We start from the raw sequence: 13,891 nt of genomic DNA, 5'->3' as shown, positions 1-13,891 counted from the left end.
AAAAATAATTGCCATACCTTCGGTGCTTGTCGAGGGATGAATGCGGAGGAAGATTTGCCTCCCTGCTATTTGAATTTATACAGCAGTGATTAAAAACAAACAAACCACTCACCCTATGCTGATTCCGTTAGAAGATATAAAACTAGACAGCTCAGCCACAGATTCAAAAATACACCTCCTTTTACACTACCAGCAATCTATTCACACCATCGGCTTCACATTACCGACTTAATAGTTACTGAGGCTGTCGGTGTCTTAATCCAGACAGACACCGTTTCTTTTAACTATATGGCCTCGACTTTCCCTGCACCCTGCCCTCAAAGTACCTAGAGAAATAACTGTGATGGTACAGTAGATGATTTCTTAAGCTACGATGGAGCAGTTACACTGTATGTCAAAGTACAATCTGTACTGTCCTTTGCCCTCATTTCCCCAAGGCTGTTAATTAACAAGCCGCCAGAGCCAGTGAATCACAACAGTTGTAAAGAGCTGGAATAACTCGGTGCTTTTGGAACGTGCACAGAGTGTTTTGAGGGTCTGCAGTGCCTCTATGGCGGTGGCCATAAGTATGCCACAATCTAGCCTCTGTTAACAGGCCAGAAAGAGACAGTCTAAAACCCCTTTCTTACTAAAGCCGTGTGAAAAATTGAGGCTCATTGTTTTGATGTTCGGCATGCGGCAGGGTGAGAAACCATCCGAACAGAAGACACACAGCGCGTTTCCAAACACAGTTCAGGGCAGATGCCACAGAAACTCCCTTTCCGCTCATAGCACAGGTGGATTCTTATCCCATTATACATGACTAAGCCATTTCTCACCTTCTCACCCCTTGCCTTTTCCTGTAAGACCTATTGCAGTCGTTAAGAGTCGTCAACAGGCTCATCTCAGCCATCTGCCAATCTCCCATTCCCACCACCCTTCTGAGTAATACCCCTCCCCACCTTCTCACTATATAGAAGGGTCTGGCAACTTCTGTTTCAGTGTATCTGAAGAAGTGTGCATGCACACGAAAGCTCATACCAAGAACTAACTTAGTTGGTCTTTAAGGTGCTACTGGAAGGAAATTTTTTATTTTGAGCACAGGTGGAGTTTGTCCAAAGAATATTCAAACTATCCCAACAGGACACAAGACAATAGAAGCGCGGCCTTTTCTATTATTCCTTTGGATTGTTTTTAGAGCGTTCTATGCGATGCTGTAAATGCTATCGCGCACGGCCCTGATGTTTTGCATGAGGAGGCAGCCTATAAATGCTTTTCGAAATATAAATGAATAAAAAGCAAAAAAAAAAAGGTTTCCTTAAGGAACCTGGGGGCTGCCTGAATATCTGGCATAAAAAAGGGTTCATGGGGCAGCAAATTCTCTATTACACCAGTCTTAATTCATTTATAGTCGAGATGGAAAAGGAGGCGGGGGGGGGGATACCTGGAAGTATTATATACCCAATTGTTTTTATTTTTTTAAAAAGCTCAGTTGTGGCCATTCTGAAGAAAGCAAAAGGACTTCTGGGGAAGGAACATCATATTAATTGAGAGTTTTCTAGAAAACGTGTCAGTTGGCCAGAAGAAAGGAGATCTTTTGAACGTTTCAGGGGTCCTGTGATGGTCATTTGTTTTAACTGTTCTTAATTTTGAATTTTAAACTGTTGAAACCCGCCCTGGAACCTGCTGGTCAAGGTGTGGGAGGGTGTTAATAAACTTAATTGTCATTATGATCATCATCGTAACTGGGATGTGTGGTAAAATAAGAGGTGGAGGAAAGGCAGCAATAATAATAATAATAATAATAATAATAATAATAATAATAATAATAATATATGATGTGATATGGGGCCAGAATGCTACTAATGGAAGGAGGAGGAATCATATTCCTTCAGCAGAAGAAAAAGAGAGAATTGTGTTGACAACCATCTTGGCTACTCTGCAACTAGGAGAAAGACAAGTGGGGGGGGGGGGTAAACAACCACAAAAAAATCTGATAATATACCAATTATATAAACTGCACATATTTTAAAATGGTAACAGTTGTTAAGATTGGTGGTTCCATTGCTCTGACCTTTTCTCCTCGGGGGCTGAGGGTGGCAGCTCTTGACATCACTATACAAACAGGAGGAAGGAGAAACTCTGCATTTTCCTCCTTATGTTTTTAGTACTTAATACTTGCAGTTCTCCTCCCTCTTTCCCCTGAAGTCCTGCTCTCTCTCTCTCCTTTTCCCATTTCTGCTCTTTTCTCTCTGGAATTAAAAGTCCGAATGAGAGAGATTTATCTCCTTTCGCTCCCCCCCCCCAAAAAAAAATCTCACAGGAAAGGAGAAACGCTGAAAGCCTGAAGGAATTCCCGTCCCCCTCATCCCCGGCTTTAAAAGTCTTAAAAATACTGAGTGCTTTAGAAATACTTGTAAATAAATAAATAGTGGGTTTAGGCACTATTTCTGTCTTTCTCTCCCTTGTCAGCCTTGTGCCACCCTCACTTTCACCTCATGATAGTGGAGTCAGGCACTTTCCCGCCTTTTTCACCTCATGCTTTGGCACTCCATAACTAAGCAATTTAGGCACTTTCCCTGCCTTTTCCTCAGGTAACCATTTCCCTAAATGTATTTAAGCACCCCCCCCCCCACACACACTTTCTTGTCTTTTGTAACCCCTGTCAGCATCAAAGCTTAAGTGTTTTCCACCTTTTCCACCTCATGCTACCTAACGGATTTAGGCCCTTCCCTGCCTCCTTCTCGTCCCCCTCATTAACCTGATTTTAATGGATTGTAGGCAAATTATTTTCTCACTACCTTCCCCTTTCAACTAGATTTAGGCACTCTTCCACTATTCTCCCTCATCAGCATTGCACTAATAGATATAGGCACTTGCCTGCCTTTTTTTCCCCTCTGTCAGGTTTGCGTTTAGGCTTTTCCCTCCACCCACCGCCATTTTTCTTGCACGGAGCCATCAACCTCTAGCAAATGGGTTGAGGCACTTTCTTGCCTCCTCCATTAGCCTCGTGCTTGTAGATAGAGGCACTTTACGATGCCAGCAACAGATGACCTTTTAATGTTTGCATTTAAGCCTAGTTTTTCCTCATGATTTTTGTTTTCCGGCCAGCCTGGTCACCAGTTCTGATTCTGTCCTCACCCTTGCCTTTTAAAATCTCATTATTCTTTCTCTTAATGTGTGTTTCTGCTAAAAAATAAGACTCTTGTAATTTAGTCAGTCCTTTAATTCCCCCTCCTTCCCCTGCAGCTAGAGAGCTGTACACATATGCAAAAATGTGACTTAAACACACACAGGAGAAAGCAATCCAACATGTTAAAACAAAACTGAGCTTGGTTAAAAACTAGAAATTCCAGGTTGTTTTCCCCCCTCCCCCTGCGCCCAAAAAACCCTCTCAATTGCATTGTAAGACATGATTTATAGCTCTTCTCCTAAACTTTTATTTTCCCATATACAGCCTTGCCAGCCACAGAGGTTATGAAAGCTTGGATGTGTATTTATACAGAAAGTGAATGACGGGATTATTTTTATTCTGCTTAAACTAGGTAACAGTTTAATCTCATGTCACTCTGTTCTACCTAGGTTTGCATGCTATCCTTTATTTTTAATGAACATTAGTGCACATGGTTCTCTCATTTTATCATCACAACAACCCTGTGAGGTTGGTTAGGCTGAGAGACAGTAACTGGCCCAAGGGTCCCTCAGTATTTTCCTCAAAAAAATATTTTCCAGTTGCATTTTTAAAAAATATAAATGCACAAAAATGGTCACCATAGGGCTGTAGCCAATGTTTGTCCTAAGACCTATTGAAATTCATGACCGAGACTTAGATCCATTAATTTCAATGGGTCTACGATGAAGAAAACTTAGTTATTATTAGTTATTGAATTTATATACTGCCCTAGACCCGGAGGTCTCAGGGCGGTTGACAGAACAAAATCAAAATATAAAACCACAAAATATATAATCAAAATAGAAACAACAACCCAATAACCCAGTGGGTTGGATTCAGCCCATAATATCTGCCTGTTATATTTATCAGTCACCTCGTGCGCAAAGCCTCAAGGTGATACGCAGTCTCATATGAAAGAAACATTAAGCACAATTAAAATGACAGCGATTCAATCATGGAGCCCATGTCCTAAACAGACAATGCACCCTGGATACCAAATCAGCTTTTTCTGTCTATGTGTATGGAGCACTGTGTGCCCTATATATTTTTACACATCTTTAAATGTTTTAAATATGCTTTCATTTTATTATTAATTGTATCGTTTTTCTTAGTGAGGAGTTTGTGAATAATAAGCAAACAAATAAACGTTTATAATTAATCCTAATGTTATCTGTTTGATCAGTAGAGCATTATCTATGCAGCATACTGGTGGGAACTTTGCTTGTTGTGTGAGCGCATCTATATCATAGGTAGGCAAACTAAGGCCCAGGGGCCGGATCCGGCCCAATCGCCTTCTAAATCCAGCCCATGGACGGTCCGGGAATCAGTGTGTTTTTACATGAGTAGAATGTGCCCCTTTATTTAAAATGCATCTCTGGGTTATTTGTTGGGCATAGGAATTCATTCATATATTTTTTTCAAAATATAGTCCGCCCCCCCCCACAAGGTCTGCTGAAAATATATATATTATATTTTTAAATTTAATACAATCTTGTTATAAACTACTGTGCTTGAATAATGCACTAGAATTCTCTTAAAAGCAATGCTTACATCACCCCTGGGAAAAGACAAGTGCCCAGTCATTTATCTTTTTGTGTGTGTGTCTAGGTATTGTGGAAGGAGAAATGAAGAGGACTTTAACTGACAATTCAAACCGCTCTACTGCAGGTATCAATATTGCACTGGTACTGAATTTGAAAATTATTCCAATGACTTGATGAAATGCCTGTCATGATGGTTCAGGTGGGGGAGCTTAAGAGATCCAGGGTAGGATGTACAGCAAGCATGTGGCCCTCCAGACCTCACTACCTGGCCCTGGGGACTCTCTCCAGGCCATATCCTTTGTCCTCAAGCCACACTCCTCACTAGACCTGCTCTGCAACCCCCTTGAGTGTTTGAAATACTGGAAATACAGTATCTGTAGCCTTCTGTGCCATTTCTGCGAGTGGGAGGTGGCCTTTGCAGGTGGGGGATAATTCAAACTCTGCCTCAAACTGTTAGCTTGTGTTTGTGTGTGAGAATCAATACAAATAATGTTATGAGAATAATAACATAATATACTGAGATCCAGCACCGAGGGCCTTCTGGCGGTTCCCTCACTGCGAGAAGTAAGGTTACAGGGAACCAGGCAGAGGGCCTTCTCGGTAGTGGCGCCTGCCCTGTGGAACGCCCTCCCAGCAGATGTCAAGGAAATAAACAACTATTTTACTTTTAAAAGACAACTGAAGGCAGCCCTCTTGTCAGGGAACTGACATCGGAGAGAGAGGCGAAGGGGAGGCTCCCAGATGATGCTGGCGAAGGACCCAGCAGCAGGGGGAGAAACAGCTCAGTAGAGGGGGAAGCCAATCAGCGCAACACCGGGAATAAAGGGAGGCAGACGGGGGAATTGGAGAGAGGGCTCCAGGACTCTTCACTGGACATCAGTGAGGAGAGCCCAGGTCCTCCGCTACCCACGCCTTCCCTGCGCAGAAGACTCCCGCGCAGTGAGAGGAGGAGGAGACTGGGTGTCAAACAACTTTTATGTTGGAAGAGGTTCAAGAAACGCCCACTGACGGATTCTGCCAGTGACTGAGGCAGCCACCATGAGAAGGGGCTGCGCAGTCAGAAAGGTTTAACAAGGCAAATTAACCGAGAAAGGAACCAGTTTACGCACGAGTAACTCACACCCATTACACCTCTTTAGGGAAGTTTTTAATGTCTAATGCTGTATTGTTTTTAATATTCAGTTGGAAGCCGCCCAGAGTGGCTGGGGAAACCCAGCCAGATGGGCAGGGTATAAATAATATATTATTATTATTATTATTATTATTATTATTATTATTATTATTATTATTATACATATTATGTTGTAACTTCGCATTTTAGGCTACTTTCCAGTCCCACTGTTCAATCAGAAAAAAAGGAACAGGCAACCACTCACTTCAAACCCACTTAAAAATGAGCTGTGTACCAGCAAACCAGCTGAAAATGTGGATTATTCTGCCATGCTAGCTGGTAAGTGGAGGACAATATTGTGTGTGTGTGTGTGTGTGTGTGTGTGTGTGTGTGTATTACACAATTATACAACTGAAATATCTGTGAGTTGCAGGACTACTTTCTTGTCTTTACTAATTATGTGGAACGCTGACATTTAAACAGGAGTTCTTGAAACTCTGCCCTTTTTTCTTTCAGTTCATATCATAGGTCCATGTTACAGGAAAGGAGAATTTCGGGCGCACTATTGTAGAAGATATATCTGTCATTTCTAATATGCTTGAAAAGGCTGCTGTGCAGAATTTCTGCCAGGATTAATTACTGTAATAATAACAGTTAATCCTATTTTATGCTGGTCAAAGGGGAGGGGGAGCTTTCTTAGCGAAGAAACATCTACCTCTCAATTGCCTTGTGGTTTCAAAATGCTGCCTTTGGAAAATGGTAATGTACAACAGTGCAACCGTAAAATAATTGCTTACCTAGCTTTTCTCAAGGAGTGCATTCAACTTGGACCATGCAAACTACTGACACAGAAATAGGAAACTGATAGATTATACCGACAACTGCTTATAAACAATTATATTAAGAGAGCACAAGTTCGGCTGCGGCTATTAGCCATGTTCAGTCAATGTACCTCCAATTTCCAGATGCTGGGCGGAAACAAAGCAGGAGATGATTGTTGGCTTCATGTCCTTCTTCTGAGCCTCCGGGGATTTCTGAATGGCCATTGACAGAGGCAGCATGTTGGACTAAATAGATAGGCCCTGACATCTGATCCAGCCAGGACTTATATCACTGGTGCCCTTTAAATGTTACAGGAGTGCTGTAGGGAAAGTACCCATGTGATCAACCCAGCCCACATGTCTGCAGGGCTGTCAGCATCAAGAGGAATGCTGTGAAAGAATCCACGGGGGGGGGGGGGTAGGGGGACGCCTTCCCTTGTGCTTGCTATTTATTTTACTTATTTATTTCCAAGCGGGACCTGCAACACAATGTTGCATTGTAAAGTTCTCCTATTCAGGGTTTCTGGCCAGAAAGGCAGCCCTTTTCTCAGATACAGTGGTACCTTGGGTTAAGTACTTAATTCGTTCCAGAGGTCCGTACTTAACCTGAAACTGTTCTTAACCTGAAGCACCACTTTAGCTAATGGGGCCTCCTGCTGCTGCCACGCCGCCGCAGCACAATTTCTGTTCTCATCCTGAAGCAAAGTTCTTAACCTGAAGCAGTATTTCTGGGTTAGTGGAGTCTGTAACCTGAAGCGTATGTAACCTGAAATGTATGTAACCCAAGGTACCACTATACTCCATTTCATTCTTTATTCTGTCTTCCTGGTTTTCCATTCCTGCCACCCCTCCGCCTGACACTCAGCATTCCTTTCCCCCTGAGCAGGCTCGAACCTCCTTCAGCCACATTTCTGAGACTGCTCACAATAAATAATTAAGAACATAAACATAGCAAATCTATTAGAAAATGACAGATATGTCTATCCCTAACCTGTAATAATTTTCACCGTTAGAAGGGCACCTGAGAGCTCTTATTTTGGACTGTTATTGTCACAGTTCAAAGTTTCATGGGATTCCAGGCACACATGGAGATTACTGTGAAAGATGAAAGTGCAATTATCTTCAGTGTTGGGAGAACTGGAACTGGAGAACTGGAGTGTTGGGAGAACTGGAAGCACTACTGGTTCAGGGTGGGCGTGTGGTGGAATCCACAACACTGCGATTATGAGGAGTGCAAATGCAATTCGCATGTATATATTTTTTCAAGCTCACAAACAACATATTACCAATATCACGAACTTGATTTCAATTAACTGTGCCCCTTGCCTTTTTAAGATTTTGAATGGGAAACTGCAAAGCCAGAACCAACTCGATTACAGAAAACAATGTATGTATGGAAAAAAGCAACACATCTTAAATATATTAATCCTCCTCACTGCAAGTATATTTTATACAGTTATATTCCTGTAATTATATTTATTTTAAAATTATGGAAACTGATACTGTATGATTACACATACGATTTTTACAAGCATCTGTCTCTTCAGCATGCATTGTAAGCTCTAAAATTATGTCCTTAAAGCCCAGCAGAGCTTCCTGTTCCACCTTCAGTGTTAAGAAACCCAAATGCACCAACATCAGCTGTATCACAAGCAGGAAAGAACTTCAACAACTGGAGGTTGGTTGCATCCCCCAAAGCGTACAACTGCTTCCAGCTGAGGTCATAATATCATTTGACATGAAACTTTGCTTCATTGGGATCCCTGCGGGTGGATTTTGGAGTTAAACCTTTTTGTGCTGATGAAACAATTCACTCTGCCTATGCTTCAAGTTCTGCCCTTTGGACATGAACTAGAAATGCAGGATGGGTGGGGAGGAATTCTGTAAAAAATTAAGGTGCAACAACATGCAGAGCTTAGACTAGATCACTAGTCTTCAATAGGTGGGTTGGAACCCACTGATGGGTTGCAGCCTGATCCAATGTAGGTTGCAACAGAAGAAGAAGAAAAAGAGTTTGGACTTGATATCCCGCTTTACCACTACCCGAAGGAGTCTCAAAGTGGCTAACAATCTCCTTTCCCTTCCTCCCCCACAACAAACACTTTGTGAGGTGAGTGAGGCTGAGAGACTTCACAGAAGTCTGACTAGCCCAGGGGTCAGCAACCTTTTTCAGCCATGGGCTAGTCCACCGTCCCTCAGACCATGTGGTGGGCTGGGCTATATATATATTTTTTTTTGGGGGGGGAATGAACAAATTCCTATGCCCCACAAATAACCCAGAGATGCATTTTAAATAAAAGCACACATTCTACTCATGTAAAAACACACTGATTCCCGGACCATCCATGGACCGGACTGAGGCGGCGATTGGGCCGCATCCAGCCCACGGGCCTTAGGTTGCCTACCCCTGGACTAGCCCAAGGTCACCCAGCAGCTGCATGTGGAGGAGTGGGGAAGTGAACCTGGTTCACCAGATTACGAGTCCACTGCTCTTAACCACTACACCACGCTGGCTCTACTACCATGCAAATATATGGGAAAAGATTAAGTATGGCCAACGGTCGGGGTTGATGGGAGCTGGAGTCTAGTAACATCTGGAAGACCCCACATGGGCTCTCCCTGTTCTAGGTATTTCTGGGAGGAATTAGAGGAAAGGATTTAAAAATGCTGTTGGGTTTCTAAATGCTTGTATACATATTTTGATATATTCAAGCCATATCAACTATTTTCACTGCAGACTAGAGGAGAAAAACAACACTTGGAAAAGAAACAACTTCCCAGCTTTGGGCAGTGGAACAGACAACAGGAAGGGTTCACAGCTTGACAACAGTCCAGAGTGTTTGATGGGAACTGGATCAAAGCAACAGAAATCAGCTGGCTATTCACATCGTAGCAAGGCAGGAGGAGCAGAACAAAGCTATCCAGCCACAGCCCAATGGCCAGCTGGAAAGAACACAGTGCCGAGGGGCCCACAGGGTCAGAGTACATCGTATACATTTAAACCCAGCCCTTTACAACAAAAAGTTAACGAGAAAAAAGCTGATAGTGCTCAAGATGTCAAAATCGTTCAGGTAACATTATAATACACATGTATTTTTTTAAAAAAAATGTTTGTGTGTTCCCCTTCCCACAAAACCTATGTGGGTCTCCAATGCTAGTCCTACTCAGAGTAGGCCCACAGAAAAGTAATGAGCATGACTAACATTGGCCCATTCATTTCAATGGCTCCACACCGAGTAAAACTTTGTTGGATGGGACCTCTAATCTTAAGTAATCTGCAATTTAAGACAGTGGTTGACTTGTAAATTATTTTACATCACCCAATAAAATCAAATTGCTTCCTCAGCTGAATTACCTGTTTCCACCCACCCCACCCACTTTTTAGCATATTGTATACCTTTTTAAAAATGGGTTTTAGATTTGGGTATGAGACAACAACATAAAACATTTTGCAAGGAGCTACCAAGAAAATTAACCCAAACAGAGTTACACCCATCCACCCAGTGCTGCTGGGTTAAGTGATCTGGTCTCATAACTCAGATCAATCACCAAGAGTTAAGACAAGATGCTTAACATCAAAGAACACCTGCTGAATAAAGCAGCTAACTTTTTCTGCCATGCAGTTTCACAGAACTCAATGAAAGTTCTTCTAAGGACTCAGCTAGATTGGTAAAGAAAAAATGATTTATATGTGTTGTATATGTGATATAACACTGTTCCACCAGATGGTGCTGTGGAGTCCCATTTTTCCCTACGGGATTTCCCTGTGTAAATTTACAACGCATTTAACTTAAACGCTTCTTTGATGTGTCTAGATCCAGTCTAAGAATAAGGGGGTGGGGAAAAACATTCAAGAGCTTCTGAGCATGTTCAAACTGTGAGCATGCGGCTGACTTTGAGCGTGGCTGAATGAAAACCATGCAGGCACAGCATCTTGTTTCAGCTTTCTGAGCTAAAGAAAGAACTGATGGAGGAAAATGGTGCTTGGTTCATAGTACAGCTGGCCATTACATGCTGGACAAATTTCTCTACCAAACCAGGTCTTTGGGGGGCATATGAGTTGTTCATCTTGTGCAGGAGTGATTTGTTCAGATCATTTCTCACTAAGAGGTCTAGTGGCCACACACTAGTCCTTGAAATTGCCCTGGAATGAGTACAGTAAGCCCACAACTTATGCAAGAGTTTGGTTCCTGGGAACTGTGTGCAAATGAAAAAATGGATAAAGCCAGGAAGGCCCCTTAAGCAACCTGTAAAAAACCAAACATAAAAAACCCAGCACTTACCAGCTCAGACTACCTTCCCCTTGCTCACAGGCCAGTTCCACTTGCTCTCTGTGCTTTCGCTTGGCCCTATCTTACTCTCCAGCTGTGACAACGGCCAAACACTCTCCCAGGCTGAGTGCAATGGCTGATGGGATTGCTGATTGTCATTTCCTGCTCTCCCAACTCCTTCTGACATTTTTTCTACTCATATTTTGATTTCCCTCATTTTTCCCATTTATTTATTTATTGATCACCCCGTGTAAGTTTGTGATCGTAAGTTGCAGGCTTACTGTACCTCAAAAATTGCTTTGCTCATCCATTCAGGGTAGAAACATGAAGTCCATTTTGCATTCTCACTCCCCGCACCCACTGGATCTCAAAAACAGAGTTGCATATGACAGAAAAACATTTAAAAATATATAATTCCAAGTATTGGAGCAGGAACTCACCACTGTGCAAAGGTCTTTAATTGCCTCAAGTTCTCTTTTTGTTTGCCTCTTCTGTGTGAAAGAAAGGGCCAGCGGCGTTTCAAGCAAAACTGCAGGAAAAAGACAATTCTCTCAGAATTATATCTGTAGTCATTGAAAGCATGAAACACTGGAGTCAGTATACGAATAAAGTGCCACTGTTATTTGAGGTCTTGGGTAAGTACAACAGTGTATTGTTTTTTTCTACACAGAATGCTGGTGCCAGGATGCCAAGCACAGACAATTAAATATATATTTCAGACAACAGCATCAGCTGCCTGGGACCTAGCACCCTAAGCAAGGCACGTTGCTGACACTTATCTTGCTGCCAACATGCTTTGCATTTTTTTCTCAGCCTGGTGCTCCCAGCAGACCCAGGAGCTGGGCCAAGGCATTGTTTTACTTTGCTGCAATGCCTCAGAGCAGGGGTGGGAAACCTTCTAACTCCCAAGGGCCTCTCATTCCCTTCTGGGTAAGCTTCCAGGGGCCACATGCCGGTGGTAGACAGGGTCAGAGGCAAAAGTGGGCAGAGCAACAGTTGTAAATTTTACCTCGGTACTGTAGGCTAATATCAGCACATACTCAGACAGTGCCTCCTTCCAGCCACCCAGAGTGTCTGGGGCAACCCAGCTAGAAGGGTGGGGTATAAATAATGAAATCATCAGCGTCAGCATCCAGGAGAGTAAAGAGGCATTATCAGAGGCATGTATCAAAGGACACATTTCCAGCTGGGCAAGAATACCCAAGGAAGGTGCGAGGCAGGGCTGGTGAAGGGTATGGTCTGGGGAGAAGGGGTCTGGCCTAGGAGGTTCCCCACCCCTGGCTCAGAGGAACACTGCTTTGGGGCAAGTGTAATGGCTAGATCCAACTGCCCAGTGCTGCTTGGGGCACTGCAAGTGCCCTCTACTCCCTGTCACTGCTGCCAGCAAACTCAACAAGAGGGCACTTTGCACAGGTCTACCTCAGACCTGAGAATCATGTCTAGATCCTGTGTGAAAGCATACCACCTTCCAGCTCTCCAATTCTATGACACATTACCTGAGCTTCACTCACAGGGCCGGCTCTAACATTAGACAGAGTGAGGAAGCTGCCTCAAGCGTCAGATGCTGGGATGGGTGGGTACAGAGAACAGCAGCAAAGTGTTGGAGGACGGAACTGTGGATGCCACACAGTCTGAGCTAACCCATAGAATTCAAATTGTAGTACCCTAGAAGAATAGATTGTCATTCCACTTCCATCTTTGTACAAAATCAACCAAACAGACCTTTAGGAAAAGCCGTTTATGTTATCTTAGGACACCATGGGATACAATTGTTAGTGTAAATCCTGCTCTATATATTTAGGCGTCCTGGATTCTGCAGTCACCCCTGGGCAGTACGGGGCAAAGACTTTCCTGTTGAGAGACGGGAAGGAGAGCATGCCATGTGTATTCTATGAGATTGTAAGTGTTTCACATGTTTATTCAAGTGAGTACTACATGTGCTACAGAAGCCACCACTTCTATTGCAATAAACCCCTGTGCACCATTGATACAAGTAGAGGGATTGAGGCCATGCCCAGCAGGATGATCAATCAGGGAGCTTCACAGGTTCCCCGAGTGTTCACCCTGTTTTTCTTTCACAAGTCATTACACATGTCAAATGCATACTCATGGAATATGTGGTCAGTCCTAAAATTTCACTGATATACAAGTAGCATATAAAAATATTTTCAAAACAAATATTATTTTTGTAGATTATTCCAGTTTATTTTGACAGCGGAACATTTAACACCTATGCAAACCACTTAGAGGTTACGGATGATCAAGCAATATATAAATCCTGTTAAATAAAATAAACACCTTACATTGACATTTACCAGCCTTACCATTGCAACTGTAATTCTCCATAAACCATTTTTAAAATAATAATAAAAACTGTTGATATGAGTTAGATTGTGGGAAAGAAGCATGAAGCTGTTGTTTAACTACAACAAAAAGGAGAATTCCAATGTTACTGTTACTTTAAAGGAAGGATAGCCAATGTGTTGCCCTCCAGATGCCACTGGGCTCCAGCTCCCATCATTCCTGACCACTGGCCATGCTGGCTGTTTGCACCGATGGGGAATGGAGTCCACAAGCAACTGGAGGGCCCCATGTTGGCTTCCTCTGTCCATGCTTAGTATTTCATGCTAAGGGTTGGGAGGTCTTACCTCTTATTCTTCTTGCATAACAGGACCGGGAACTGCCAAGGTTAATCAGAGGTCGAGTCCACAGATGCATGGGAAACTATGACACAAAACGCAAAGTCTTCAAGTGCGTCTCTGTCAGACCTGCAACGGTTCCTGAGCAACAAACTTTCCAGAATTTTGTCAAAATTGCAGACGCTGAGATGAGCAAATATGTCAAAACAAGCAACGAAGTTTAACTTACACACATATACTAGGAACCATAATATGGGCGTAATGCGAAATATTTGCTAAAGCTCATATTTTCAGCACCGATATGAAAGCATCACCATAACATGTTACCTAAAATAAAGTAGTTCTGGTTTACAT

The 13,891-nt window shown here is 42.8% G+C and overlaps 2 protein-coding genes across 9 annotated transcripts in view; one reads left to right on the top strand and one right to left on the bottom strand.

Annotated features, from left to right (window-relative positions):
• Positions 1 to 11,465, bottom strand: part of ASPA (aspartoacylase) — a 26,978-nt gene extending 15,513 nt beyond the window's left edge. For 2 of the 6 annotated variants that reach the window (XM_081172188.1, XM_081172185.1), the window contains exon 1: positions 6,759 to 7,769. Coding sequence is in view for 3 of the 6 variants with exons in the window: in XM_081172185.1 (XP_081028311.1) it covers positions 6,759 to 6,867 (109 nt within the window). In the remaining 3 variants the exon portion in view is untranslated. Of the gene's footprint in view, positions 1 to 2,053; positions 2,194 to 4,702; positions 4,801 to 6,758; positions 7,770 to 10,910 lie in introns of those variants that run through there. The other 4 variants (XM_081172179.1, XM_081172180.1, XM_081172187.1 and 1 more) reach the window with 4 other exon arrangements.
• SPATA22 (spermatogenesis associated 22) lies at positions 3,445 to 13,891 on the top strand. 3 transcript variants are annotated; one of them, XM_081172160.1, is made up of 10 exons: positions 3,503 to 3,524; positions 4,760 to 4,837; positions 4,910 to 5,116; positions 6,017 to 6,145; positions 7,963 to 8,014; positions 8,210 to 8,305; positions 9,365 to 9,698; positions 11,401 to 11,533; positions 12,700 to 12,797; positions 13,570 to 13,891. In XM_081172160.1, the coding sequence occupies exons 2-10, from the start codon at positions 4,777 to 4,779 to the stop codon at positions 13,759 to 13,761; spliced, it is 1,302 nt and encodes a 433-aa protein (XP_081028286.1). In that variant the 5' UTR covers positions 3,503 to 3,524; positions 4,760 to 4,776; the 3' UTR covers positions 13,762 to 13,891. The 3 variants fall into 3 exon arrangements, with proteins under 3 accessions (XP_081028288.1, XP_081028286.1, XP_081028287.1); XM_081172162.1 differs by lacking the exon at positions 4,910 to 5,116 and having other exon boundaries at positions 3,445 to 3,524; positions 4,760 to 4,819; XM_081172161.1 differs by lacking the exon at positions 8,210 to 8,305.

The sequence above is a fragment of the Podarcis bocagei genome (genome assembly GCF_964188305.1).
Source record: "Podarcis bocagei genome assembly, chromosome: 15".
NCBI lineage: Eukaryota > Metazoa > Chordata > Lepidosauria > Squamata > Lacertidae > Podarcis > Podarcis bocagei.
The sequence above is the reverse complement of the archived record's forward strand: the minus strand, read 5'-3'. Positions and strand labels throughout refer to the sequence as shown.

Excerpts from the sequence above, each read along its gene's own strand:
- SPATA22 (XM_081172160.1), top strand. The coding sequence starts at position 4,777 with ATGAAGAGGACTTTAACTGACAATTCAAACCGCTCTACTGCAGGTATC. Across the intron at positions 8,306-9,364 it reads AAGAACTTCAACAACTGGAG|ACTAGAGGAGAAAAACAACA; the intron begins GTTGGTTGCATC and ends TTTTCACTGCAG. Across the intron at positions 9,699-11,400 it reads AAGATGTCAAAATCGTTCAG|AAAGGGCCAGCGGCGTTTCA; the intron begins GTAACATTATAA and ends TCTGTGTGAAAG.